This window comes from Podarcis filfolensis (genome assembly GCF_964270895.1).
Source record: "Podarcis filfolensis genome assembly, chromosome: 6".
In the NCBI taxonomy this organism is placed as follows: Eukaryota; Metazoa; Chordata; class Lepidosauria; order Squamata; family Lacertidae; genus Podarcis; species Podarcis filfolensis.
The window spans coordinates 51,627,100-51,653,985 of record NC_139609.1 but is presented as its reverse complement, the minus strand read 5'-3'; the positions used below and the strand labels follow the sequence as shown (position 1 = coordinate 51,653,985).

General features: G+C 44.3%; 1 protein-coding gene across 11 annotated transcripts in view; it reads left to right on the top strand.

The window, feature by feature from the left end:
* The window catches only part of KCNC4 (potassium voltage-gated channel subfamily C member 4), a 62,013-nt gene that overhangs the window by 7,018 nt on the left and 28,109 nt on the right, over positions 1–26,886 (top strand). For 5 of the 11 annotated variants that reach the window (XM_083617811.1, XM_083617808.1, XM_083617813.1 and 2 more), the window contains exons 2-3: positions 3,539–4,478; positions 8,447–8,632. In XM_083617811.1, coding sequence (XP_083473937.1) covers positions 3,539–4,478; positions 8,447–8,632 — 1,126 coding nt within the window. Of the gene's footprint in view, positions 1–3,538; positions 4,479–8,446; positions 8,633–18,067; positions 23,825–26,886 lie in introns of those variants that run through there. The other 6 variants (XM_083617809.1, XM_083617814.1, XM_083617818.1 and 3 more) reach the window with 6 other exon arrangements.

Genomic DNA, 26,886 nt, shown 5'->3' with positions numbered 1-26,886 from the left:
CAATATACAAATGTGACACTAGATTGTGATGGTGAGCTATGGCAAATTCAATATATTTTTCAACCTTTTTTTATAAAAAGCATTTTCACAGCGTTTTTTTTATATGTGTGTAGATTCCACCTGAGTGCATAAAACCACCAAAAGAGGAAACGAGCATGCCAGCAATGCATATACAAGCCACAGGAAGAGGCTTCAATGACTCTATGTGTAATCAAGAAAGTGCATGATCTAAAAAACAGGAAAAAGCACACTGTATATGTGAAATTAAGGTGTTTCCCCACTCCTGTAATGTGCATCACTTTACACTTGCTTACACTGAATTGTATTTCCAATTTTACTACTCATTCACCCAGTTTGGAGAAATCCTACTGGAGCTCTTCACAATCTCTGTTTGCTTTGTTTTAACCACCCTAAACAATTTGGTATTGTCAGCAGGTTTCCTCACTGCTCCTGAACTCTAGGTCATCTATGGACAAGTTTAAAAGCACAGGTTCCAATGGTGATGCTTGGGAGCCTCAGCTTTCTCCATCCCTCCATTAAAAGAAGGGTCTGTTTATCCATACTCTCTGCTTCATGTTTCTTAACCAGTTACTGATCCTCTCTCTTATTCCACGACTGCTAAGCTCAGGATTCTGTGGTGAGATGAGGTACTTTGTCAAAAGCTTTCTGAGAGTCTATCTCTATGCCTGTTGACATTATTGAAGAACTCTGATAGGTTATTAAGGCAGGACTTTCTCTTGTGGAAGCCATGCTGGTTTGACTTCAGCAAGGGTAGTTCTTCTGTATGGTTGGTAATTTTGTAGAACAATGTTTTCTACCAGTTTCCAATCTGAATACCATATGAAAAATGGATGTTACATTGGTCACTTTCCAGTTCGCAGGTGTGGAGACAGATCTTAGGGGCAAGTTATGTGTTTTTGTTATAAAGTCAGAAGTTTCACATTTGAGTTCTTTAAGAACTCTCAAGTGATGGCTACCTGGATGCAGTGATTTGTCAGCTTTTATTTTGTCAAAAAGACATTGAACGTCATCTCTTGATATCACGATTTGCCTCAGTTTCTCAGACTCCCTTCCTGTGAAAGTTAGGCACAGGGATGTGCCTTATAAGTGAAGACAATTGCAAAGAATTAATTTGGCTTACTTCATAAAGTTCACTTAGGATAGTGGTTGATCCACCATTCAGGACAGGTGGGAGTCAACTTTACCCCAAGTATCTAAGTGGAGATGACTAATTTAATGGGGTTGTGCTTAGAGACTGGGGCAATTGTTCCACAACCCCATGAAGTATTATGAAATCAATATTTGCCTTCATATCACAGGGCTGATGAGTCTCCTCTTGAGCTAAAATCAATGATCCAATGCAATGACTAGATGTTAACCGAGGCCAAGCAGTAAAAATGAAAAGCTCTGCAAGGCTCATCACCAACTTGGTAAAATTGTTAGGTGCACTGATTTGTTAAATAAAGCATCAAATTATTCTGAGAGAAATAGTGTACACTTGTGTGTGTGCATGTGTGCTTGTGCTTATTTCACATTTGTTCCAGTTATTCATTTTCTGAAACACCTTGCATACTATGGAGCTTCAGCCAAGAGTATGAATTCTTCATTAGTATGTAGAATGGAAAGGCCATCAGCTTTGGAGGCAGGGTGTCAAAGCAGGGTGAACTATTGTTATTTTTTAATTGCTTTAGAATTTAAATATGCTTTTATTTTTATTCTAAGTTTCCGCTACCTTGTGAATAGCAGAAACTTATGCATGTATATTCAGTAGCAAGTCCCACTGAAACCTCTCAAGTAACTCTGTAATTCTATACACACTTAGCTGAGAGGATGAGGAATATTTGTGGACAGATATACATAGGACCACTCTATTACATTTCAGTGGAAATTACTCTCAGGTACGTATGGCTGCAGCCTTAATGCCAGCTACACACACACACACACACCACTAGCCTGCTTTAAAATGAAATCTGAGTTTAATGCAAATAAATACGTTAAATATTTACACAAATAATCTCAGAAAATTCAATTGATAACTTTCTGTGAAACACATTGAATTAAAGGTCAAATAAGCAGGACAGGAGTGCAACAGAACTTTCTGATTTGGGATTCTCAGCAACTGGCGTTCAGAGGCATATTGTCTCGACACTGGAGCTAGTACTCAGCCAACATGACTAATAGCCATTGATAGCCTTTTCATGGATTTGTCTAATCCACTTTTAAAGCCAACTGAGTAGATGGCCAACTCATCTGGCATTTATTCCTATACCATGGAGGAAAACTGATTTGCCCAATAACCGCCAGCCCTTGCTTCTGGAAAGTTATCAGTTTCAAAGGCAGTTTGCCAAGTGACAGGGAGAGTTGTGTTGTTTGGGGAAAAGAAACTTAAAACTCCTCTGTGCTCTCTGAACTAGTTTTACTCAGGATCCTAGCCTTAGCCTTCAAGCAAATCATCTGGCTTAGTCTGCTCTCATGTGGACAGGAAAAGCCAAACTAAAATCTGTGAATTTCACAACAGATCCCCTTGTATCTAAATGGCAGATACTGTATATATTCTGCAGTACATGTAGCCTCACAGTTTAGGGTTTTGGATTATACTCCTAGGTAGTATGAATCATTTATTTAATTGCAAACCAGTGCTTTAATTAATAGCACATCAAAATGATATATGAACTATCAAACTTACTTCTTCATCGAAGCTACCAGACCTTTACTCCAAGTCATCATCAACCAAAGCACAGAAATAGCCTTCTTATGTTCATGTGGGTTTTAATCCATGCATTGGTTGGCAAACTAATGTGCAGGGGGGGAAACAAACAAGAATGAGGCTGGAGCACAGACAAACACAAGTAGTCCCAACTGGGTAATTGAGCTCTTCCTGTTTATTGTTAGTATCAGTGGCGTGTGAGACTGGCTGGCCTTTGGGATACAGGAGAAACCAAAACTGCTGATGAGTTTCATTGCCATCAGAGGCATGGAAATTTCATGCTGCCTAACAATTTGGTCCAAAAAGGACATCATAAAGCAAGGAGGAAGTTGAGTATGGCATGTTCAGTCCTTGCCTAATCTTGGTACATACTTATTAGTATTATTCCTTTAAGGTTAGCATAGTGTTGAAGGTAAATGAAAGGAGACAGACTGCCTGCAAGCTCATCATTTTGAGGTATGAACGCTCATTGTTTCCACAGTCTCCTCCCTCCAACTTCTTTGACTGATCAATCTCACTGAGTTGGTGGCTGGAACTGAAAACTAAGATTCATTCATGAAGTAAAGGATCCATTCAAAAAAGACTCCTCCTCTCCTCAGAGAGCACGGCCACATCAAGTGGGTAGAGAAAAATTCCAAGCTTGTCATTTGATCATGGCTATGCCTCTTCCTAGGTTCAAATCAAGCATACATCTTCATTCTGTATCTTCTTTGTAGCAATTAATAAGTGCACCAGAGAAAGAGAGAGATGTTGTTTTCTACATATATTGTTTTTCTGCTCCCATGGCCTGTTCATTTTAGTCACTGAGCTTATTTTTTCGTCCTCCTGCAGATAATTGCTTTTGCCTCGCTTTTTTTCATTCTGGCGTCCATAACAACCTTTTGCCTGGAGACGCACGAAGCCTTCATCATAGATGTTAACGTGACTGAAACGCTGGTGACGGGCAACACAACCGAGACCTTTGTGATGCGAAAGCTGGAGACGGAACCCATCCTCACCTATGTTGAGGGAGTCTGTGTCCTGTGGTTCACTCTGGAGTTCCTAGTGCGTATTGTTTGCTGCCCAGATAAATTGGTCTTCATCAAGAACCTTCTTAACATCATAGACTTTGTAGCCATCTTGCCCTTCTATTTGGAGGTGGGACTCAGCGGCCTATCATCCAAAGCTGCACGGGATGTGCTGGGCTTCCTGAGGGTAGTACGTTTTGTTCGGATCCTGCGGATCTTCAAGTTGACACGCCATTTTGTGGGGCTTCGGGTACTGGGCCATACACTTCGGGCCAGTACCAATGAGTTTCTCCTCCTTATCATCTTCCTGGCTCTGGGGGTTTTGATCTTTGCCACCATGATTTACTATGCTGAAAGGATTGGAGCCAAGCCATCTGATCCGAGTGGAAGTGAGCACACCCACTTTAAGAATATTCCCATTGGATTCTGGTGGGCAGTGGTGACCATGACCACATTGGGCTATGGCGACATGTACCCCAAAACCTGGTCGGGCATGCTAGTGGGGGCTCTTTGTGCACTGGCAGGGGTGCTTACCATTGCCATGCCTGTCCCAGTTATTGTCAACAATTTTGGAATGTATTATTCATTGGCAATGGCCAAGCAGAAGCTGCCAAAGAAGAAAAAGAAGCACATACCTCGCCCAGCGCCGCTTGACTCACCAACGTACTGCAAGTCAGAAGGCAACTCGCCCCGCAACAGCATTCAGAGTTACAACAGCCCTCCGGCAGCTGCAACGGCAGGGGTGATGGAGAGGAAAAGATCAGGTGAGGTGCAAGATCTTGGGCTGACTAGAGCCAGAGAGAGAAAAATTGGTGGTAGGAGACTAGAAGCAGCTAAACACCTTGCAGAGACTAAACGGGTAGATTCTCCGTCATGTATGTTCTTCCATTAGGCCACTCATATCATGATGCTGAATTCATAGTTAAAACAGAGGTTGGCTTTGAACAATTCTCTCAGCATGTCCCTCTATTAAATGTTCTCTTTTGTGTTTATGGATCAGGGTAATTGGATATGTTTAGCCAAAGCTTCTGACTTGGTCAACATATCAGCACGGTCTCATTGTACCAGCTAGATCTTGAGCCAAATTCTCTACTTTGATGTAAATGAGAAGTAGCTTTATTCAACGAATGACTTTGTTCTCAATATCTAATGGCTCCATGTAGCATCAAAATTAGCAAGTGTTTGCTGTGTGGGACAGACATGCGTTATGATCAATGATCAAAGACATTATGATACATTTTCACCAATGACCTGCTTGCACTATTTATTTAATAAATTTATTTTATTAATTAATTAAATTTCTAAACTGCCCTTCATCTAAGGATCAGAGGGTGGTTTACAATATAAAAAAACAAAAATACGTAACAAACAAACAAAAACAATAACCCTGCCCCCATAGTTTAAAAGGCCATAGATTATTTAATTAGCTGAAGGCCTGAGAGAAGATATGCATGAAAGGCGACAGGTGAGCCTCCCTTGGGAGAGCACTCCACAAACAGGGAGCCACCACAGAAAAGGCCCATTCTCAATTGGAGGGGACACATGAAGGAGGGCTAATCTTCCAAGTGTCAAATCACCAATAGAGATCCCTGAACTGCTGAAGAGAGTGAATCCTCAGCATGACTACTCTCATATCTCAGTGTCCAAAGCCACTCAGTATCATGTGAAACACAAGGGAAAAGCACCTTACATGGATCACTGCAAGGGGCAATGTTGGCATGCCTCTCTCAGGGGAGTTGTGCAAGCTTCTCCTTTGGACATGACACCAAGGGTGTTCTCCTTTTTGAACCTGTGGGGACCCTGATCTGGATCGTGCCCTGATGGCAGGGTCAGGGTCAGAGGGGAGAGCTAAGCTGTTCCCTTTATGCTGTTTTCCAATGGAAAATCACCCCCAAAAGCTGCTATTTGTCCCCCAAAGCTGCTATTTGCTGCTGTTAATAGTGCAGAAAGATTCCACAGGGAAACAGTGGGGTGGGGGGCGGGAGGCATAACAATCCCCTGTTCATGGTACTTCCCAAGACTGCTTTGAACCATGGGATTGAAATAGGTTAAGCAGTTTGCGCAGTTTGACCATGTAAAAGCAAAAAAAGATGCATGGTCTCTTGCCCATCAACTTCCAATATCGTGAACCATTTGACCTTTTCTGCAGCAACAAGTATTGATAACAGATGCTCTTCAGCACCCCTGAGTCAGCCAAGAAGCCCTTGATATGTGTCATGTGTGTGGAAAGCTTGTGAAGATGACAGGCAGGTGATTTGTTTCTGATTGTTGCAGTGCTTTCCCCTTTCAGCAGCTGGCACTTGTTGTTAAGCGAGGCATAGTTGCTGCCCAGGGCTGTGGCTCTCTAAGGGATTCCTCTTGCAGGCTCCTGTCTAGCAGTCGGAAGTGCTCTGGGACCTCTGTGACGATCCTAAGTGTACAGCACCACTTAAAGGGGATGAGAGAGAGAGAGCTTGAGAGAATGAGAGAGAGAGAGAGAGCTTTATTGTCCTTTGCCACAACAGAGGCAAGAATTTGCATGCAAGAGCCTTCCAGTAAATGAGTCCTAAAGAAACTGAGGTGGACATGTGCCCATGCACATGTCCACAGGCATGAATGGAACTCAGAAGAGCATTGATAACAGTAGAACTGGAGCATCTTACACCCGCTGAGGATCTGCCTTGAATGGAGTCTCTCTAGATTTAGTAATAACAAAGGGCTTTCAGACACAGGTCTCAGGAGGATGTCCTTGGCTCACCCTCCACATCACTGCTAGCAGGAGGCCAGCCTTTCAATTTTCTTCTTAAGATTTCCCACCTTGTTAGTGGCCGGATAATGCTTTTAGGCTGGCCTGTCAAAGAGGCTCAATGGCAGGCTGATTGGAGCCATTCTCAAGTGCCAGTCTTGCCACCCAGATGAAGGAAGCTGTCCGGATATGCAAGCTCTGTTATTGGCAGAAAGTTGGACCAGGTATGACACAACTAGCATAACTGGCACTAACTGGCCTTCTGGAGGAATCCAAGAACATCAGAGCACGGTGGTTGAACAGCTCACTTGGTTTCTTCAGACTGTGGCATTGGTATGAGGTAATGAGTAGCACACCAGTCTATGAACTGGAACAGGACTGTAGGGATGGAATGTAGTCAGACGCATCTCATACAAGGATTATCAAGCACCTGATACAGTAAGCTGCTTGCAGGAGACTCCAGTTTCTGTAGAAACCATAGAGCCATTGCCATAGCAGTAACATTTGCTATATTGGCAGGCAGTTTCTGCAAGCGCTCTCTCTTTCTGCAGACTTATGGGGAGGAGTTTAATGTAGCACTCAGCAGATTGCTCCATCAGTGCAAGCATTTATATTTGCCTAATGGAACCATCTGCCCTCTCCTCTCCTTGTGCCCTATTCTGGGGGTTCTAAACCCACAAACCAATTGGGGATGTGGGGCATGTGAGGGCAGAGAAGGGTGGTGGGGGAGATGCCCCATTGTGCTAGTGGAAGCCATTGCATTATAGAGTCAAATCTTCCATATGCATTACATTTTCTATTTGATATTTGATAACAGTATTGGGGAGCATTTGGTATGGTATGTTTTGCAATGGCGAAAGAGCTGAATGCAGACCACCACTAACCCCAAATCTGAAAGACAAGAATTTGATCCTAGATTGTATTGGAAGCATCCCAGGATCATGGCCGGACCATCAGATGGTATAAACTTGAAGGGAGATGGCAGGAGAAGAACGACTGCCTTGTCTCCCACAGCACTGAGGGACTTAAAGTACATGACTGAGTTGCAACTTGGTAGGTCTAACCTGTGCTGCCCATGTAGTCTCCACACTACGGCTGCTGCTTTAGCATCAAGAGAGCATTACCCTTCCCCACTCCCCTCCATACTGTGCAGCTGCCAGGTATGCCTCATCTTCTCCAAGGACCTTTGCCGTTGCGCTAATGTCCAGTTTGCATCTTCTCAGTGGCATCCTGTCAGCCACTGTGGCTGGATGGGCCACTGGCCTGATCTAGCAGTCTCACCTTATGTCTACCTTCTTGCACAACAAAAACCTGCTTTTGTAATGGGACTTGTGGCTTCTCTTCTACCCCTACAGACCCTTGCACATATCCCCAAATCTGCACCAGAGCCCCCCACCTTGAGCAGATTTTGTGGGAACCTGGGAGAGAAGTGCAGGGGACAAAAGGAAGGAGAAGCCCTGCTGCAAGCATGGATGCACTGATTATGCTATGTTGGCTCTCTCAGTAGCACATGCCCAACATTTTCCAGCAAAGTGAAGATTTACTTCAGATTCACTGCCTCTTTTTTTCTCTACAGAACTCCTCAGTTTGCAGGGCGGGCAGTGAAAAAAGAGCTGAGGGACAAAAGCCTCCCCACCCCAATTTATTGCATTTACATCCCACATTTTTCTCCAAGGAGCTTGAGGTGGTGTACATAGTTCTCCCTCAGTTAAATCCCACAGCAACGCTGTGAGATAGGTTGTGAGGCAGTGACTGGCCCAAGGTCACCCAGTCAGCTTTATGGCTGAATGGGGATTTGAACCCTAGTCTCCCAGCTCCTAGTCCGACACTAACCACTAGGCCGGCCCGCCCATTGCTTCACACACTGTGGGGAGCGAACTCTCACTGAGCCTGCCAGAAGGTTTTCCAGAACCTTCTGTGTTTTTTGCTTCTTTGCCAAGCAGGTACAGATTCAGTCTCCTCCCCCCGAAACACTTACTTCTTTGCCTATTCTTTCTCCTTTCCAAGATACCAAGCAGAACGGCGATGCCAACGTGGTGCTGTCAGATGAGGAGCAGCCTCTTTCGCCGCCTCACGAGGAGAACCAGCCCATGAGGCGCTCCAGTACCAGGGACAAAAACAAGAAAGCAGCTACCTGCTTTCTTCTGAGTGCTGGAGATTTCTCTTCCACTGCTGATGGTGGCATCCGGAAAGGTATGAAGGAGACCTAGAGGCAAGCGCCGGTGGATGGAGGGGAGGTTGTGGACGAAAGAAACATGAGGCAGGAATCCCAGCTGGGCTGCTTTGCAGTCTTTGTCACAGTTGAAAAGGGAAGAAAATACTGCTTTTTAAAGCCCACAGCCCTTCATGCTCTTTTCCTGCCTGTGATAGAGTTGCCAGGTTGGGACCTAGAGGACATTTATATAAGTCTCCCAGTGAAGCAGTAAACAAAGGTCGCATACACCCCATGTATTTAACCACTTTAGCAGTCACAGCGTACCTCCAAAAGCACCCTGGGAATTGTAATTTGCTAAGTGTGCTGGGAATTGTAGCTTTGTGAGGGGTCTCCTCTCAGCACCCTTCATGAACTGCAGTTCCCAGGATGTCTTGGGGGGGAGGCACATCTGTTAAAATGTCCTAAGAGTGCTTCGAAAATGGCATGGATGTGACCAGGGCAGCCGTGACATCTCCTTCCCTCTACCTTCTTGGTCCTGTCAACAACCCTCCTCTGACACCTGCTGTGGCAAGCAAGACTCCAGGTATGGTTGGGAAGAGGATGGAGGGCAAGATCAGGGAGGTAATGCATGAGAGAAGCTGTAGCTGCCTTGCCCTTCATGGCAACAAGAGATTTCAAGGCATATGAACACTCGGGCTGTGGCTCCCTTTGCCCACAAGAAGCAATACTCTCCTCTTGCGTTCATGTAGCTCATCAGAACTATCTTTAACCAAAGCCACACCTGGTTTGTGCTTCTGTTCCATCTCCAACCATTTAGGCTATGTAACTCATGTCTTTGGAGCAGATTTGTCAAGGTGTTCAGGTTGGGTTTCATAACCTTCCACCCCACCACCTCCTTTCTTTCAATTTTCATCAGACTTTGAGCATGGCTGTATTTGATTTTACTCTTCTTCATTTCTTCATCCATCTGCCCCACCATATGTCTACACCAGAGCCCCTCTAGAGATGGTCCTTCACAGTTTCTTTCCTCATGGTTTGTTGCCCCTTGTTCTTCCTTGATGTCGCTTTAACTACTCTTTGTGCAATGCTTGCCTCTGTGTGCTTCCTCCTCTTTGACCGTAGGCTGTTATTTTGGTTAATAGCTATTTTACATGCGGAAGAGGCCCAAATAACGCCTATGTACTCTTACATTTGCATTGAAGTGTGAAAAAATATCAGGTTGCATGCAGCCTCCATCTCTGAGGGAATATAGAAACCGTTGGAGCTGTATAATGTCATGAAAAACAAACAAATAAAATGAGGCGTCTGCTTGTAGGGCAGAGTACGTGGATGCATAGGTAGAAAGAAGAGAAACAGTGAAAATGGAGGAGAAATGAGACAATAGGGTGAGGACATTGAGAGAGATACATACACACAAATATAGGCAATAGTTCTGGAAAGTGAGTAGCTGCTTAACTGTGGTGTCAAATTTCACATGGGGGGGCGGGTGGGATCCTTAGAATTGTTACATTAATCACAACATTTCCAGATCCACCAAGCGTCTCCATTTTCCAGGGACAGTCCAGGATTTACAGAAGCCACCCCGGTTTCTGATCTGATCCCAGAATATCTTGCTTCTCCTTAGAATGTCCCTATTTTCATAGGAGAAATGCTGGAGGGTCTGGAGTTATCTAACCCCCAAGCCATCCGAAGGGCAGTTTCTTGCATCTGTCCCTTACATCTTTCTTTCAGATTTGCCTTTGCATAGAGACTCAGGTTAAATGCATTTATCTGATTCCCTTCCACTTTATCTATTAAGCCCATCTACCTGTTTAGTTAACTTCCTTCACTCTGCTCTATTTATGCCTGCCAGCCTTTATTCCAAATGGCTTTTTAATATCCCATCCTAGCAATAAAGGCATATTTTTCTCTGATTTACAACTCTTGTCCTTGTTAATATCCTATGAGTTCAGAGCATTTGAGCTCTGATTTACACTAGCAAGCATAGGAGGAGAACAGTGGGTAGATTTTAAAAAAAGAGAAGCAGTTCACAGTAACTAGCCTGGGTAAGTTTATTGATTTCAATAACACCAGCAGTCAGCAGCTATTGGCAGTACTTTTAAGACAGACACAGTTGAGAAAACATAATTAAATAAGGCTGAGTCATTAGTATGAGCAGTTCTGCTGGCTCTTTGCCTCTTTGTTGAGAACTGAAAAGCAAGCCATAGCTCAAGGACAGGGAGCCTGTGGCCCTGTTCTTGTTGCTAGACTGCAGCTCCCATCTTCCCTGATCATTGGCCAAGTCCAACAACCACTGGGTCCCCCCGCAACTTTCCCCTCCCTTCCCCAGCCGCTTAGATTTGAAGCCTTGTCAACACACAGCAGCAGTCATACCCTGGGGAATGGCTTCGACCAGCCAGCTAAGCCAGGTGTTGGTAGCCAATGGGTCTCAAACCCTTGGTAAGTTAGGGACTTCCTCTGCATGCGAAGAAAGGCTCCAGCAGATGGAGCAGACAAGACCAATAGTGGGTCCAATGGTCAGGGAAGCTGTATTTGCATGTGATGTAGAGGCAAGATGGGACTTGTCCACCTTGGAAGGTTGTTCATCTTGGACAGTGGTTCTCAACCTGTGGGTCCCCAAATGTTGTTGGACTACAACTCCCATCATCACTGAGCTCAACCCACAGGTTGAGAAAGGCTGATCTAGGAGAAGGAAAGCTCTGACCCTAAACCTCCACTGCCTTGCAGATCATCTTTAAGAAAAGGCTAAGGAGCAAACCCTTCACAAATCTGGAGTGGGATCACCAGATACTGTTTCAGTATCTGCTCATCCCTGTCTCCAAATCAGCAGGTCAGCCTGTCCTGTTCCTGTCTGACCTATGAAGTTGACAGGGACTAGCATGGGGTGTGTAGCCTTCAGAGGTAGCATCCCACAGTGAACACTTGGACTTGTCCCAAGAGGAAAGGATAGGTGTCTGTCTCAGGAAACATCTAGCTGCATTCTCCAGTGCTCAACTGGGGTCATGAGAAGCTGGTACTGGTGCCACCTACCTGCAAAGAAGTAGCAGAGGAGTTCCCATGCTTTCATAGGATGGTGAGGTGAGCATCAACAAGGTTGCAACGATACTTTCATTTGGGACTGGTAACCAGATGGGGACTAAGAAGGGTATTTTGAGCAGGCTATTTAGATCATGTTTCTATTGCTAGCTTATAACAGTCTAGTTGCCGCTGCTCATCATCTGGAAAGGCCCTAACTATGGGATTTGTGGATTTTATATATTAATTCTCTCTCTCTATATATATATAGAGAGAGAGAGAGAGAAAGAGAGAGAGAAAAAGTTGTATATTAATTATATATTATATTTTAACTATATTTAAAATGCAGATGAGCAAACCACATATGAGATATTTACATTTGATATACAATGTAAATCACACCTTTGTTTCTGTGAATGTAGTGGGTCTCTGTTGCAAGAAAGGATCATTTAAAAGCATACTGAGGGTCTTGGATTCAGTCCATGATGGGTCTCCTGTGCTTGTAAATAGTTCTGCAGAAGCAGGAGTTATATTGGGTGCTGCTTCTTACAACAGCAGAAGACTGTGGGCTGCTATTGATTCTGGCAGTCCTCAGCTGAGCTCGATGGTGTATGTCTAAGTGCACATACATGGATGTGGAAGTGAGTAATTGATCATGAGGCAATGCAACTCATTTCATGTCTCTTTCTCCAGCATTAACGTATGCCCATAAATCTGTGTGCTTCTGTGCGATGAGTGCCTGCACGCCAAACCTATGAAGTATTGTGATACCAAAGAATGATCTCAGCTCCCTTCCTGGTGGCCCAGATCTCTTTGTGAAATGCCTTCACGCAGTTCCCTGGCAACAAACAAAACCCATTTTTAACCACTTAGGGTGACTTCAACCAGCGTCTGGGTGCATTACTGGGAAAGCTGCCTGTCTAGTTAAGCTGCACTCATAGCAATTAGCAGAGCAAACAAAGCAACAACAAAAACACCTTCTCACAACCAACTATTGCTTGGCAAATTTTCTTATATTTGTTTCAGAAGTAGCTCTGGATCATGTGCTTTTTTGATATCAGTTGTCTATGTCTGGACAGGAGTTTCACTTGCTCCTTCTTGACACAGATATCAAGAGAGAAAATGCAAATAAGTGCAGTCTGGTACAGTACAATTGTATTCCAACACCATACTGCTTTTTTGGTTCTGGCATTTCCAGGTCGATGCAGGTTGGTTGTGAATTGGAGTCATGGAATCATAGAATTGGAAGGGACCCAAGGGTCATCTAGTCCTACCCCCTGCAATGCAGGAATCTCAGCTAAAGCATCCATGACAGATGGCCATCCAACCTCTGCTTAAAAACCTCCAAGGAAGGAGAGTCCACCACCTCTCGTGGGAGTCTGTTCCACTGTGGAACAGCTCTTACTATCGGAAAGTTCTTCTTGATGTTTAGTTGGACTCTCCTGTCTTGTAACTTGAATCCATGGGTCCCTCAACCATTCCTCATAAGGCTTGGTTTCCAGACCCGTTATCATCTTGGTTGCCCTCCTCTGCACACATTCCAGCTTGTCAATGTCCTCCTTAAAGGGCAGTGCCCAGAACAGGACACAGTATTCCAGGTGTGGTCTATTACTTCCTTTGACTGGGACACATCCTAGAATAGCATTCACTTTTCTTTTCTTTTTCTTTTTTTTGCTGCTGCTGCTGCTGCATCACATTGTTGAATTGTGTTAAGTTTGTAGTCTTCCAAGGCCCCTGGATCCCTTTCACATGTACTACTGGCAAGGTGTCCCTCATCTTGTATTTGTGCAGCTGGTTCTTCCTGCCTATGTGCAGAACCTGACATTTGTCCCTATTGAAATTCATTTTGTTAGTTTTGTTAGTTTGATGGCATCCATTTCAAAACTAGGTCACACCATGGAAACAGCACAACTGCAAGCACAGGCTGAAGCAGGACTGGGAAACCTGTGTCCCTCCAGATGTTGCTGAACTGCAACTCCCATCATCCCTGATTGTTGGCCAGGCTGATGGGTGATGGGAGTTGGAGTCCAGGGCATCTAGAGGACCACAAACCCCCCACCCCTGGGTCCAAAGGCTTGTGGAGATGTAACAATGACAGTGGCTGGTGTATGCCAGCATAAGGCATACAATTTGAAGTGAGCCTATTTTTTAAAAAAGGATAGCTGTCTTTTCAAAACACCTGCTCCATTTGCTTCCCACGCTAACAGTTTAGCTTATGAAAGCTGAACTTATGCCATGGGGAGCTATTGTTTGGACACAGCTTTAGGCACAAAAATTGAGCTGCCAACCTTTTATTCTGATTATTACTTCCCATCTATGCTGGGTAAAATGGAAATGCCTAAGAGGCTGGGCTCTGTCATGCTACATCCCCTCCTTCTACACCCTCCCTCTTCCCCCACTGGTCTCTTTGCCCATCCTCCTCTCCTGCCTACTCTCAAACAAACACACAAATATTTTACTGCTGATACTTATTACCATTGCAAGGTACAGTATAGACACAATCAACCTGCAGGATACTTAAGACTGCCCCAGGGCAGACAGGTGAGAAGGTGGCACAAGGGATGCCTCTGCTTTTGCTGCCTTGCAATGGTAGTCAAACCTGCTGCCCTCGTGATGCCTCTTAGCTATCTCATACAATCCCAGAGCTGGAAGGATCATATAGTCCAAGCCCTTGCAATGCAGGAATACGCAGCAGTCAGGGACTGAACCTGCAACCTTGGCATTGTCAGCAACATGCTCTAACCAACTGAGTTATCCTGTTATCTTGGACTGCAACTCCCATCAACCTCAGTTAGCATGGACATGTTGGCTGCGGCTTATGGGAGCTTTAGTCCAAAGCATTTGGAGGGGACCATGTTGGTGCAGACTGATCAAGGATTTCTAGACGGCCTGAGCTGGAAGATTCCTCAGCTTCTGCTTTCTAGCTGCACACATCCCTTTAACATCAAATGGAAATCATTCTCGGATGTGGCTGAGCTTCCTGTTTCTGAAACTTGAGGAAGGTGAAAGATAAAATGCAGAGACTTCCATCAGCTTGTAATTCCTGTGCTTTGGTAGCTCTGAATGAACTCTGCACTACGCCAGTGAATAATCCGCTGCTTACATCCGGCAGGTTTGTCAGGCACTTGTTCCATAGGGGCATACTTGGCACTTGTGCAATTTTTAAAAATTAAGTGTATTCATTTACCTATTAAGCTTGCCATTCTCAACACTTTGTGAGTCATGCAGTAAATATGCTTAATACCGCACACTCTGTTCATTGGAGAGAAATAGGATTCAGCTGATCAGAGAAATGATACATGCTTCTTGTCATCACTCTGCTGTATCTGAGAAGAATATCATTATTTGTAATCGGCTCAGCTGCATAGCACCCCGATGTGGAATAAGGCCAATTTTGCAAGTCAGCAGTCACACAAGCATGCATTTGAGGGATTGGGTGCACTACAGGTGATCAAATCCAAAGGAGGGTGTGGCATTTAGAACCTTAACAGTTATGTAGAAGAGGGAATTTTAGCAGACACAACTATTCTCAGCCCTGCAGGTCAAGTTGCACTTGCTGAAATGCTATCAAGGTACACTCAGGGCTTTCTCACCCATTGGGCAAAAACGGTCCCCACAGGTGTGCACAAGAGTCCAATCTGATCAGATGTGGGAACTGAAATAGCATCCTTGATTAATTTAATTTTAAAATAATTGTAGGAGGTGTAGTTTGCTCAATCATCTTTAAATAATCAACTGTCAGCTTTGTTATTTTTTCTGTTTTGTTATGACACCACCATTTGGGATATTTTCAATAGGTTTTTTAAAGCACTACTGAGTTGAATCAGCAAATGTTTTTTTACCCTTGCTGAAATTTGTCTTCTTTTTTATTAGTTTCTACATTTCCATCTTTTGCTCATCCAAAAGGAATGGCTTAACATCGAGGGCTGCATAAAACCCAAATAATCTATATACAGGAGCCTTATTCTGCTTCACATCTCATCACCCTCATTGCTCTTGTACACTGTGGGTCTCCTCTGTGACCAGTGGGGGCGGTACAGACTTCCAGCTCTTGGTATGTAGATGCTTCTGTAGGTGCCCAGTTGAGGCATTTAGATCATGCTGCTTGCACTTTCATCTGGGTGCAGTAGCACAGAACTGATGCCCTAATGAACAATGCTGTGGACAACCCTGTGGATTGAAACATTTGGTAGCTGGTTAGCCAGAACTTTTTGCCATTTGGACATAACTCAGAAACATGGAAAGAAAAGGGTGCCGCTCAGTGAAAATCCCCTTGACCTTGGAACTTAAACAAAAATCAGTGCAACTTGAAGCTCCTGTCCAGTGCCCTGGGTTTTTAAATGCTGAACATGCATAAACAAACTCCTATGCACTTTTACACACCCTCATTTCTATTAGCTGCCTTCCTACCTGCCATACCTGTGAGCTGAAAAATAGCTTTTGAGCAAGTTGCGGGGCTGGGAGGTATCCAACTTTCAGTGGGATTCAACTAAGGTGTTCCATCAGTACAAAGATTTTCCCTTGTGCAATGGAACTTCTCTCCTCTTCCCCCTGCCCCCTCCATAGATCTGCACCGGAGGGTTTGGGGAACCCCAAAACAGATTTAGGAGACCTATGGAGGCAGTAGAGAGGGCAAAGTTCTATTGCATAAGCAAAAATCCTTGTTCTGAGGGGAGTCTTTCTTAGTGCTACTTTGGACAAAGTCCTTAGTTTCATTATATCTTGTTTTTATATGGGGCAGTCTATTAACATAGCAAAAATGAAAATTCCCTGCTCCCCCAGAAGCTTACATTTCAACAGTTAGGGAGGACAACAAAGGAAGCAGCCGGTTGCATTTTGTTAGAGCACCTCTGCACAACTCACAATTCCCACCCCCAAAGTCCACCACAGACCTCCAGCATTATATTGTGGCCTATTGGGTGCATAAAACACCTCTGCTTTTGCAGTCCCAGACAGGCAATGAAAGCAGGGAAGAAGGGGGAACCTAGAAAGTTTATCAAGGCCCTGGTAGGCCAGCATACACAGTGGTGGTTTTGTGGTCTGACATTTTGTGGAACTGGGCTGCTGCATATGTTCCTTGATAGGTTTTTGCCAACTTGTAGAAAATTGCTGCTTAGTGTCATTTAAATGCAGGCTTCTAGCTCCCCATAGATGAGTTGCAATTATCTGTTAATATAGCAGTCAAGGGTAAAAGGAGGTGTGTTTGTCTGCCCTGAGGACCAGGGGTTTAGCACAGTCACAAGCAGCTTATTCGTTACTGATGAGACAGCTGTGGCCTTTGTCAGGCAGGAAGTCCAATTAAATTACCCCAACGAGCCTTCTCCTTCACCATTCCACTTCTGTGCTTGTATGAGGTGCTTGCAGGAAACCTGGAAAGGACACTGGGATTGAAACGTATGTGGAAAATATCTTCATAGTTGTTTTTGCAGGGTCTTTGGCACTGAACAAAAGAGTGGGAGCACCCAAGTGGGTTTAGGAGCCATAATTGGGCGACACATAGCCAGGTGGCTTCTGTTATTGGCTTTCTGGTGTTAGATAGCCGGGGGTCTGAATCTGATTTCTGTTTGAACCAAGGACAAGCCTGTTGCTATTTGACATGGAAAATCCTCTGTGGACCAAGCATTCCTAATCAGCAAGGATAATATTGTTTCAGGCAGCGCTTATTAGAACTGACATGCAGCTCTGCTATGCAATTTTTAGACTTGGCATTATGCAACTTGGTATATAAAGCATGACTAATAGCCCTGCTGCTGTGAGAACAAAAACCAGAATTAGGGAGTGAGATACCAAGAGGCTTATTGGAAGCCTCCTCGCTGTTGATAAATCAATAGGTCTTGCTCCCCACCCTGCCCTGCTCTCCTTCTCAAGCACATAACATGTGGGGTCTGTCTGTAATATCCACACAATGGCAGTGCAAAATGTTCCCTAGAACGAGCCTCCCCAAAGAGACACAATGAGAGGAAAATTTCAAGTTAAGAAGAAACTTCCATGGAATAAAATGGAAGGCCAGAGGCACAGAGTTAAAGCCACAAAAGAGGGATTACACAACCCCCATTCCCTCACCATTTTCTTCTGGTGAAGGCTGCAATTTTAAGTTTATTTATCAGAAATGTTTTCCCCTGACACCAACGCACTTAGGATCCAAAGGTGAAGAAAGACTTTTTACTCAAGTATTGAGTATTGAGAAAGACTCAAGTATTATTTTACTGTTGTTAGTGCCTCTGAGCCCGGCTTTGGCTGGGGAGGGTGGGATATAAATAAATTATTATTATTATTATTATTATTATTATTATTATTATTATTATTATCAAGTGATCAAGATGTGGCCTCGAGGGGTTGCCAGACTGCAACCCAGAGAACGAGCAATTACCATTAAATGTACAGATCAAGTGAAAGACAGTGGTTGATCTTACGTTCCCCCCTTGTCACCTTTCACTCTTCCCCCACCCCACTTACAGCACCAACCAGGACTACATGGATACCCCATAGGAGGCTGTGGAGTGGGGAGGGCCAACAAAAGCCAGCAGCATCTGCAGCTACCTCGCCTTCTAGTTGATTGATCAGTTTAAAGATAAATGTTTACTTTTCAGCTATCTGGCTGTCATAGTCTTTGCTTGCTTTGGCATCACTGTGTGGTGCAGTCTTCACAGGACTGGGCAGTGCACAACAATCCATCACGTGTTAGACATGTGACTCAGTTTTACTGGGACCATCCGCCTTGGGTTTGCCTCTGTTTATTTTGGCAGGGACTCCTGTGCCTTTACCGGCTTTTAACCTCAACAGCCTTTCCTGGCATGAGAAAACTTAGTTACCTGAATTGAGCTGAGAGCCCTGAATACTCTGCCTCTAGCTGATGTACAAAGTAAAAATGGCAAAAGTGGCATCTGCAGGTAGAGCACCTCACCGCTGTCTTGCTGGTCCGAAAGCTCTAAATTGATCTTCAGGTTCACCTACTTTTATTGAGACTTATCAGGAAGGGGAGCAAAAGAGATGTTTGTTAGGCATGCTATGTTAAACCTGCTAATTTCAAACTTTGTGCAGGCCACTGAACCCGAAAGGTATTTCCTTCCCTGCTAATTTAGATGGATTAGATCTCATCCCTTGGGAAAGGCCACACTCACCCGTGCAACTGCTGATCTCCTGACCCATCCCTGGGAACAGGATGCAGCTGCCTGCAACCAATCAGCTACAAATGTGTCAAGTGACTGAGGTTTGAATGCAGAGCAGTCCCAGAGGAGCTGACCTGGGAAAGCATCTTAAGCCCATAAAACAAGAAAGACGTGCTAGTTGGGAAGGTTAATACACTTCTATACCAAGAAGGAAGTGCCTGTCCTTTGTGATGGAGTTATTCTTACACTACATAGAAAACTCTCCCGGATCAGTTCAAAGCAGGAAGTGGGCTCAGATTTGGTGCATACGCATGCATGCATTCAGGGAAAACCTTGTGCGTAAGTGGTCTAACCCAATGACAGGGACCGTCTCCGGTTGGCTATAAAAGGAGACCAGACAAATTAATGGAGGATGAGGCTATTAGTCAAATGGTTGTATACTACCAACAGGCTCAGAGGCCAGTTGCTGGGGTTCATGAGCAGGAGAGTCTTGTTTGTGGGCTTCCCATAAGCACCTGGTCATCCACTGTGGAAAGAGGATGCTGGACTAGGTAGGCCTTTGATCTGATCTAGCCAGACTCTTCTTATGCTGTCTACCCTCCCAATTACTGTAACTAGTATTCTTCTTTTGAAGTTACATTACTTGTGCCATTGCAACTGCCATTTCATGCAAGGGGATAATGTTGGAATTCTCCTTACCTGCACTTTGATTGGGTCTGCTTGCTTTGCTTTTGCAAATCACGTTTCAGTTCACATTTAAAGGCAAGCCTACCTGATTTTGCACTTTACAAACAACATGCAAACCAAAGCGCAGTCATCCTTTGAAATGTGCGCTTCTCTGGATTTTGCAATGCAGGTCTCTGGCCAACGAATGTGTACAAAAATGCATATTGTTACATGCTACCCCAATCTCTGAGCAATGCAAGATTCCAGGGGTTCCAGGAGCTTAAACGGGGTTCATGATTCCTTAAATTGTTTGGGTGAGGGTTTTATTACATTTTTTATAAACAGACTGGAGGAGGGGGATACCTACAATATTGTGTGTGGAAATTGCACAAGTGTCTCTTTTGCTACATGTACATTTGCTTGAAATTTGCATCCTGCAACAGCTTCCAAGCATGTGGCTAAAACTACATGTGTGCATTTTTCACCCATGAAAACCTGTGGCCCTCCAGTTGTTACTGGATTACAACTTCCAGCATCCCTTACCATTGCCCATGCTGGCGGGGGCTGATGGGAGTTGGAGTCCAACACCATCTGGAGGGTCCCAGTTTCCTCACCTCTGATTCACACTTTCCTCACCCTACCCTTGTAGGGAAAACATTGGGTGTGAAGCAGCCCTAGTATTTTGGAGTCTCGATATGTCAAATACTGAGTCTTCGCATCAGTGCTGTCATGGCTACTAAGACCTATGAATCCAGATAGCCAGCTGAGGTACCAAAAGAGCCTCTTTGTCCTGCTGAGTGAGGAGAGGTTCCTCTTCATTTTTATAAGCAACAGCAGAATTGTGAGGGAAGTCTCTTTCCTGGTTGTTGTTGTTGTTTAGTCGTGTCTGACTCTTCGTGACCCCATGGACCCCCAATAAGCTTGCAGCAAGTCCACACATTCATCACGATGGCTGCACACCACACGGTGCATTTTATGTGTGAAACAGCCATTGCAAATGAAACACCGCGGCAGAGACGTCAGATCACAAACACCAGAATTTTTGATCCACAAAGTTCGCACAGCCAGATGCAAATGAGAGTGTTTAGTCTTCAAGAGATGTGGCATTAATGATGCATGGCTCAGTTACTTAGAGGGTGCTAATAACACCAAGGTTGCAGGTTCGATCCCCATATGGAACAGCTGCATATTCCTGCCTTGCAGGGGGTTGGACTAGATGATCCCCAGGGTCCCTTCCAGCTCTACAGTTCTGTGATTCTTTGTGTCAATCTACCCCTAGCTACTTCTGACTATGGCCAGATTAAAAGCCCATGAAAGCTTGAAGCAGAAGATACTCCATTAATGTTCATGTTCACGCACATGATTGCCGCTTTCACCCGGGTTTTGCTTAATGCCTCCCCAAAGAAGTATGACAGGCAAAACTCAGCAGAAGAAGCATTACCCAGCAAAAAGCTGCAATAATGCGGAGAGCAGCGCTTGCTGGATAGCTCTTATAAAGCTGTTAATGGCACACACTTACATCCGTAAAAAGGGTTATGAACACACTGAAAGCTATTCTTCTCATAATTGACTGTGCTGTGATATCAGTAACAGAAGGATAACCATTAGTGGATTCCAAGCAAAGACCGGCCTGGCAATTAAGGCTGTGGATGAAAAATCCAGATATTGGCATTTAATTATTGACTGAATGCCATAAAAGCTTGGGCAAGCCACTCCATTTCTCTACACCTAAGTATCTGGCTTGTAAATTGAGGGGAATCCAGGCAATAATTTCTTCTCATCCAAATAGATTCTCTGCAAGAGGCATATTCTATCTATTGCTGTCTGGTTCACAGTCATTCAGAAAAGGGAGGGTAGGAGCTGTTTGTTGTAAGGGTTTTCACTTTCAATTCTCGTACCTGAAATATGATGAGAAATAGTTGCCTCAAACAGGCCCTTTTACTAAAGATGTGCAAAATATTTCCATTTTGTTTGTTTATAGCATTGTCAAATATCAGAACTGTTTCAACATTTACTCTAAATATAAAAAAGCTATGAGAATGTTTTCAAAATTCCTACCAAAACACTACTCTGAAAGAACATGACAATTCTGTTCTATTGATGTCCCTTTGCTTTATATATCCAGCTCTACTAGCTGACCAGGTCCTGCTAATATCTAATATAAGCTGCTTCAAAACAATTATAATTAAAATAAATTCTCTCTCCTTCCTTCCTTCCTTCCTTCCTTCCTTCCTTCCTTCCTTCCTTCCTTCCTTCCTAGAACTCCTGAATCAATGGTATAGAAACTAGACCAACAGTGAATATTGATTGATATAGGCATTGTAACTTACAAGTGTCTTTCCAATTGACTTCCCAAGCAGCCTCTGCTGCAATTTACAGGAGCTCTTAAGCCCCAGTTTCATTTCATTCAACTGGGTTGTGTGTGTGTGTGTGTGTGTGTGTGTGTGAGAGAGAGAGAGAGAGAGAGAGAGAGAGAGAGAGAGAGAGAGAGAGAGATTCTGTTAATACATGACCTTTCTGTATAGTTAACAAGGTGAAAAAAATTGAAATATTGTATAATGAAATAGTCAGATGGGTAGAGCTGAAATATTCTGCTACTCAAAGTAAGGGCAATCTGACCCCTCAGTTGGGATAATTGGGATATCTGCCTAGGATATAATCTCAGGATGTTTGTCCTGCATATTTTTAGTGGGCTCAGTCCCAGGGGCAAATCACAGCCTAACCAGAGTGCAGAATGCAGTGCTCAAGCCACAGAGGAATCAGGTAGAGAAATTACATGTGTCCTCAGTGAAAGGCAGTGTGTTATAAGAGCATTTATTATGTTACTTTTTTAATACCTAATATCTACAGCAGAGTTATCAAGCTCAGACAACGCCCCCAGCCCCATGCACACCTTTTAGGCATCAAAGGGTATGTGCTTTCGGCATGCATGCCTAGTACCTAGGCTGATTCAACACTCTCCTGAAGTTCCATCAAGAATAGTCACTCTGTGCAGAACTAGTGACTTCTACAGAAATATACATGCTCCAAAATACTTACATGAGGTCTGAAGCATGGAGTCTGTCCTGGCTTTGGACAGAAGCTACTATGAAAACAATTTTTATTCATTGGACGGTCCTACTTCTTGTCTATAAAATGATAATATGGTGTTAGTAGGCATTTGTCCAGGGTCGGGGGCATACAGGTAGGGTAACAATGCTTTAACCCTCTCTGTGGTTGCTTCGGCATGGTGCTGTCAGTCTCCACTGAGCTTTTGTCTTCTCCCTCTGACTCAGCCAAGCTACCATATGTGCTGTCTGGGCAGTTTCTCCAGCCTTTAGAAGGCCGAATGACTCACCACCGCTCTTCCCTTTGAAGCACCTCTGGATTCTCCAGCGCACAGCTCTGATTTTCTCCCTTACTATGTTTTTTGGTTTTTTTTAATAAGCCATTCATGTCTAGGAATCAATGGGAGGGAGAAAAAAAGTATCTAACAGTGTTTTCGGTGCCAGGTCTCTTAAATCAAAAGAGCTGAAAAGATGCCTTCCTGTCTAACCAGCTCCGAGGAAAGCTTTTGTCATGGGACACAGAGACAAGCATACACGAAGCATTGATTGGAAAACTATTTTTCCCCTTTTCTTTTCTTTTTCCCCTTTTTGGAATCTTTTGCTGGGACGGAATCTGAAAATGCTTGTTTTTGCAGGACTGTTGAATCCTCAGTGACTGTCACTAGAAGCTGGGATTGGCTCGAGCAATTATCCTGTTAGAAATGTAAACTGGGAGAATATAAGCTGGGAGGACCTTCCTGTTTGCTGTAATCCTGCTTGCTATGTATTCAATGTGTGAAAACATCTCACGGGCATCCCAGGGTTTCTCCACACTGCCAGTGTCATCATGGGCTCTCGTCCTGTACCAGCACCTGAACTCTCTTCCATCAGCAGCAGCATCCTCTCTCTCTTTTTTATTGTGTTAACTGACCTGTTGGCTGGCATAGCTACTGAGCTCCACTGTAGTAACTTTAATGGTTCCTGGACCTTGTCATAGATGGACGTTGCTAATCTTAGATAACTTTCTTGCAGGCTCCTGCAGATGCTTCAGTATGTAAGTGCCAAGCATTGTCTGCAGCTCTTGTTTTTTTAGACTCTGCCGTATGTGCGCCAGACTTCTTCAATGGAAATGTTCCCTTTCTAAAAATGATATTCGTGGAATTGTTTGGGAACTGGAACCCACAAGATGTTAAGAGGAGAAGTCCTGACAAAGTAGCTTTGTGGACTATTATAACAGGAAAAAGGCAGGACTGTTAAACTGGAGAGGTCGTTATGTTGTCCCCCCCCCCCCCCAGTGCTACTACTGCATCCCAGACAGTATTTAGTACTATTATCTCCTGTGCTGTACACATGCCTCTTCCTGTCAAACTGTACCTAAAAATCTTAATAAAGAGATGTGGGAGCTGAATTCTAACTTTTGGGTATTCCTGCTGTTGCCTTATTCTTGGTTACTGGGAAGGTTCAAGCAACCTAGCCGTTAGAGTGAAGTTCTACTGAGCTGCTGTGCCAGTGATATGGACTGTAATTATCTAGCCAAGAAGACTCTGATGCCCGTGGCATGGTCGTCTTCTGCATCCTGCAGCATCAGTGCAGTGCTCTTGCAGCAAAAGCGAAGGCACACACCAACTCCCTTTTGCACAGCTCACTTCATGTGTTAGCCCGACTTCATAGCCTTGCTTAATTGAAAGGGCTTGCACAAGGATGTCACCGCATGCTATCTGTTTATCAGCAGCGGTGGAATTGGCTAAGTCAGCTGGCAGCCTCCCTATGGAGGCCTGAGAAGTTCCAGGCAGGGTGGTGGCGATGGGGCTGAGGTTGTTGCGATTCAGCCAAGAGGCCAAGCACAGACATGCCCCCTTTCTATTCCATCCCCCAACAATTACGTGTTTCTACATCACACGATAACTCTAGCAGTTCTTCCTTCCCAAAACTATTATGCTAGGTTGTTTGCATAGCTGGGGAGTCCTTATACACAGCAACCTGGATCCAGCTTCCACAGATTGCAATGCAGCGCTAGAGCTTGCTCTGTTTGTGTTAAATGCAGAGTGTCTCAGCCGGGTGGCTTAACTCTCACAAAGCCTGAGGTTGTTCAAGGAAATGGGACTGGAACTGAGGAATGTTGCTTTAAACCCAAACCCTACCCAGCCCTGCTGCTTGCCATGAACTGAGGTGAAACTGTAGCTTCAGTAACACATTCCACAGGAGAGCACTCTTTTCTTGCCTGCACCTTTAATCTTACAGACACGCACACAGGGGGGGGGGGGTTCTGCCACCCCCGCCCCGGCACACTCTTTCTCCAGCTGCAAAAGTCCTAAGGCTACATCTGCTGCTTCTCAGCATCAGTTGCACCCTTGATGATCCAGATCAAGAGGACCCTTGAGGAAGTGTCAGGAGGACTAAGGTGAGGACCCTAACAAAGTGCGAGTGGGTGCTGTAGTTCTAGGAATGCAGCTGGTAGCCAGAGAGATTGCCAGATCCACGGGTTCCAGAGTGTGCTGCTGTTTTTCACCTCAAGTGCCAGACCTTGACTGAGAGAAATGTCTTTCCAGCTTTCCGGCAGCAGCATCCTTCTCATCCTCTGCTGCAGGCAGGAAGGCAACAAGCTGTAGACAAGAGCCAGAACTGAGCTGTCCCTCACCTCTGATCTGAGGTCCATCTTTGGCAACAACAGTAGCAGACTGGGTTCAGCCCTTATTGTATCTCCCTGCCCTAGAGACCAAGGACCTTGGAGAGCTGCCAAGGTTCTCTGGCTGCTGGCACCAGCCCTGCTCATCTGAAGCCAAGGCCCTCAATTAAACTGGAAAGAAAAACAGCATCAAATCCTGAGCAATCCAAGCTTTGTGGCTGATGGCCAAGCCTCAATTACAGATAAAAACTCTCTGACGCACAGAGAGAAACTGTATAGTGCCCGCTGAGATGGGGAAAAGCCATTTGTAAATCAGGATGGCCTGAAAGCTGCACTGCTGGGCCCATAATGACATTGAAGGCATTGCTGGGGTGCTAATGATATTATACAGCAGGGCTTGTTTCCAAAATTGCTGCTGATCAATATAAGCAGATGCAACTTGCGATGCCTGAGAAAAATATGGGAGCTGCTCTGTACATGGTACCAGCTTCCTCAGTGACTAAGGCACTGGTTTAAGTGCAGGTAAGTTGAAGGGCTTGTCCACATTTGAGGATTATTTAGCAATTTATCCACTTGTCCCCCGTGCAAATTAGATCAATGTAGTCCATTCCCACATGTATTTGAATGAGTACTGAAGAGCAACTTTAATCTTTCCTGTTCATACCAGTAGGCATTCCCCTTTGTGCTTCTATCCACCTTCTGATTTGTTGATTCCATTATGCCAATTAAGTACTGACAGGGCATGCATTTGCACCTTGTTTTGTCTTTCTAGTCTACCCAAGACGTATGCAGAAGTGCACAGGAAATTGTAGATTTGCTTGTGCAGTTTTCTAGTTTTGTGCAAATCTGAGGAATCCAAAGAAACACACGCACACAAGCTTGTGATGTGCCCCTACTAGCATGTTAGAAAAGAAATGAAAGCAACTGTAAATTCTCAGCACACAATTTTTCAGACTGCTGCCCAATATATGATTCTGGCATAGGAGTTTTTTGTGTCGTTTGCTTGTGCAGTGTTCTGGTTTTGTGCAAATCTGATGGATCAAAAGAGAGAGAAAAGAAACCCCACTGGAAATCATTCCAAGCACAGCCAGAAAAGTAATGGAAGCAATGAGGAAATAGCAGACATGGAAAGGGGAATAGCATAAAGTGAAAATTAATCCACTCACCCCAAAAGAATGAAACAAATAGTCTGCAACCCTGAGTGAAGTGGTTGGAAGCTTGAGTCTCCACAACTTATCTGATTACCTATATCAGGGAAACCCCAAATTTACAAGGGAAGAATTATGTTGTTGGAGGGTAATGTTATGTGGACTATACAAATTAAATGGGAATGCAAACACACAGTAAACTCCAGTGTGGACAAGCCAAAAGAGCTATTTAAGTACAGAATGCTCCTTAAATGAATCTGTCATGAAACTCACACTCCAGCATTCAAATCCAACTTGACACTAGTGAAATAAAAGGAACATTAGAATGGTGGAGGAATCAAACCATTAACCAAGGTTAGTGAATCAAAGGATGCAGCTAAAAATGCAACTGTGCATGCTTACTTATGTATATGCTTCCATTAGGCAGAATGAGGCATCTGCCTCAAGATGCTGATTTTGGATGTCAAAGGGTTACTTAATTTATTATGATTGTATGGTGTTTTTTTATTGCTAGGGGGTGGTGAAAAGGCTTGGGGCAGTTTGTGCTTCAAGAGCCAAAATAACTTGATTCTGGGTACCATGTATGATCCCTGTAAGACGGTCACTGTTTGCTGCTATTGCTCAAACAATACTGAATTGATCAAAGCTCCCTGCTTTGTATAAGCAGTACTTTTGCACCAAAACTCCACATACTGTGCTCTT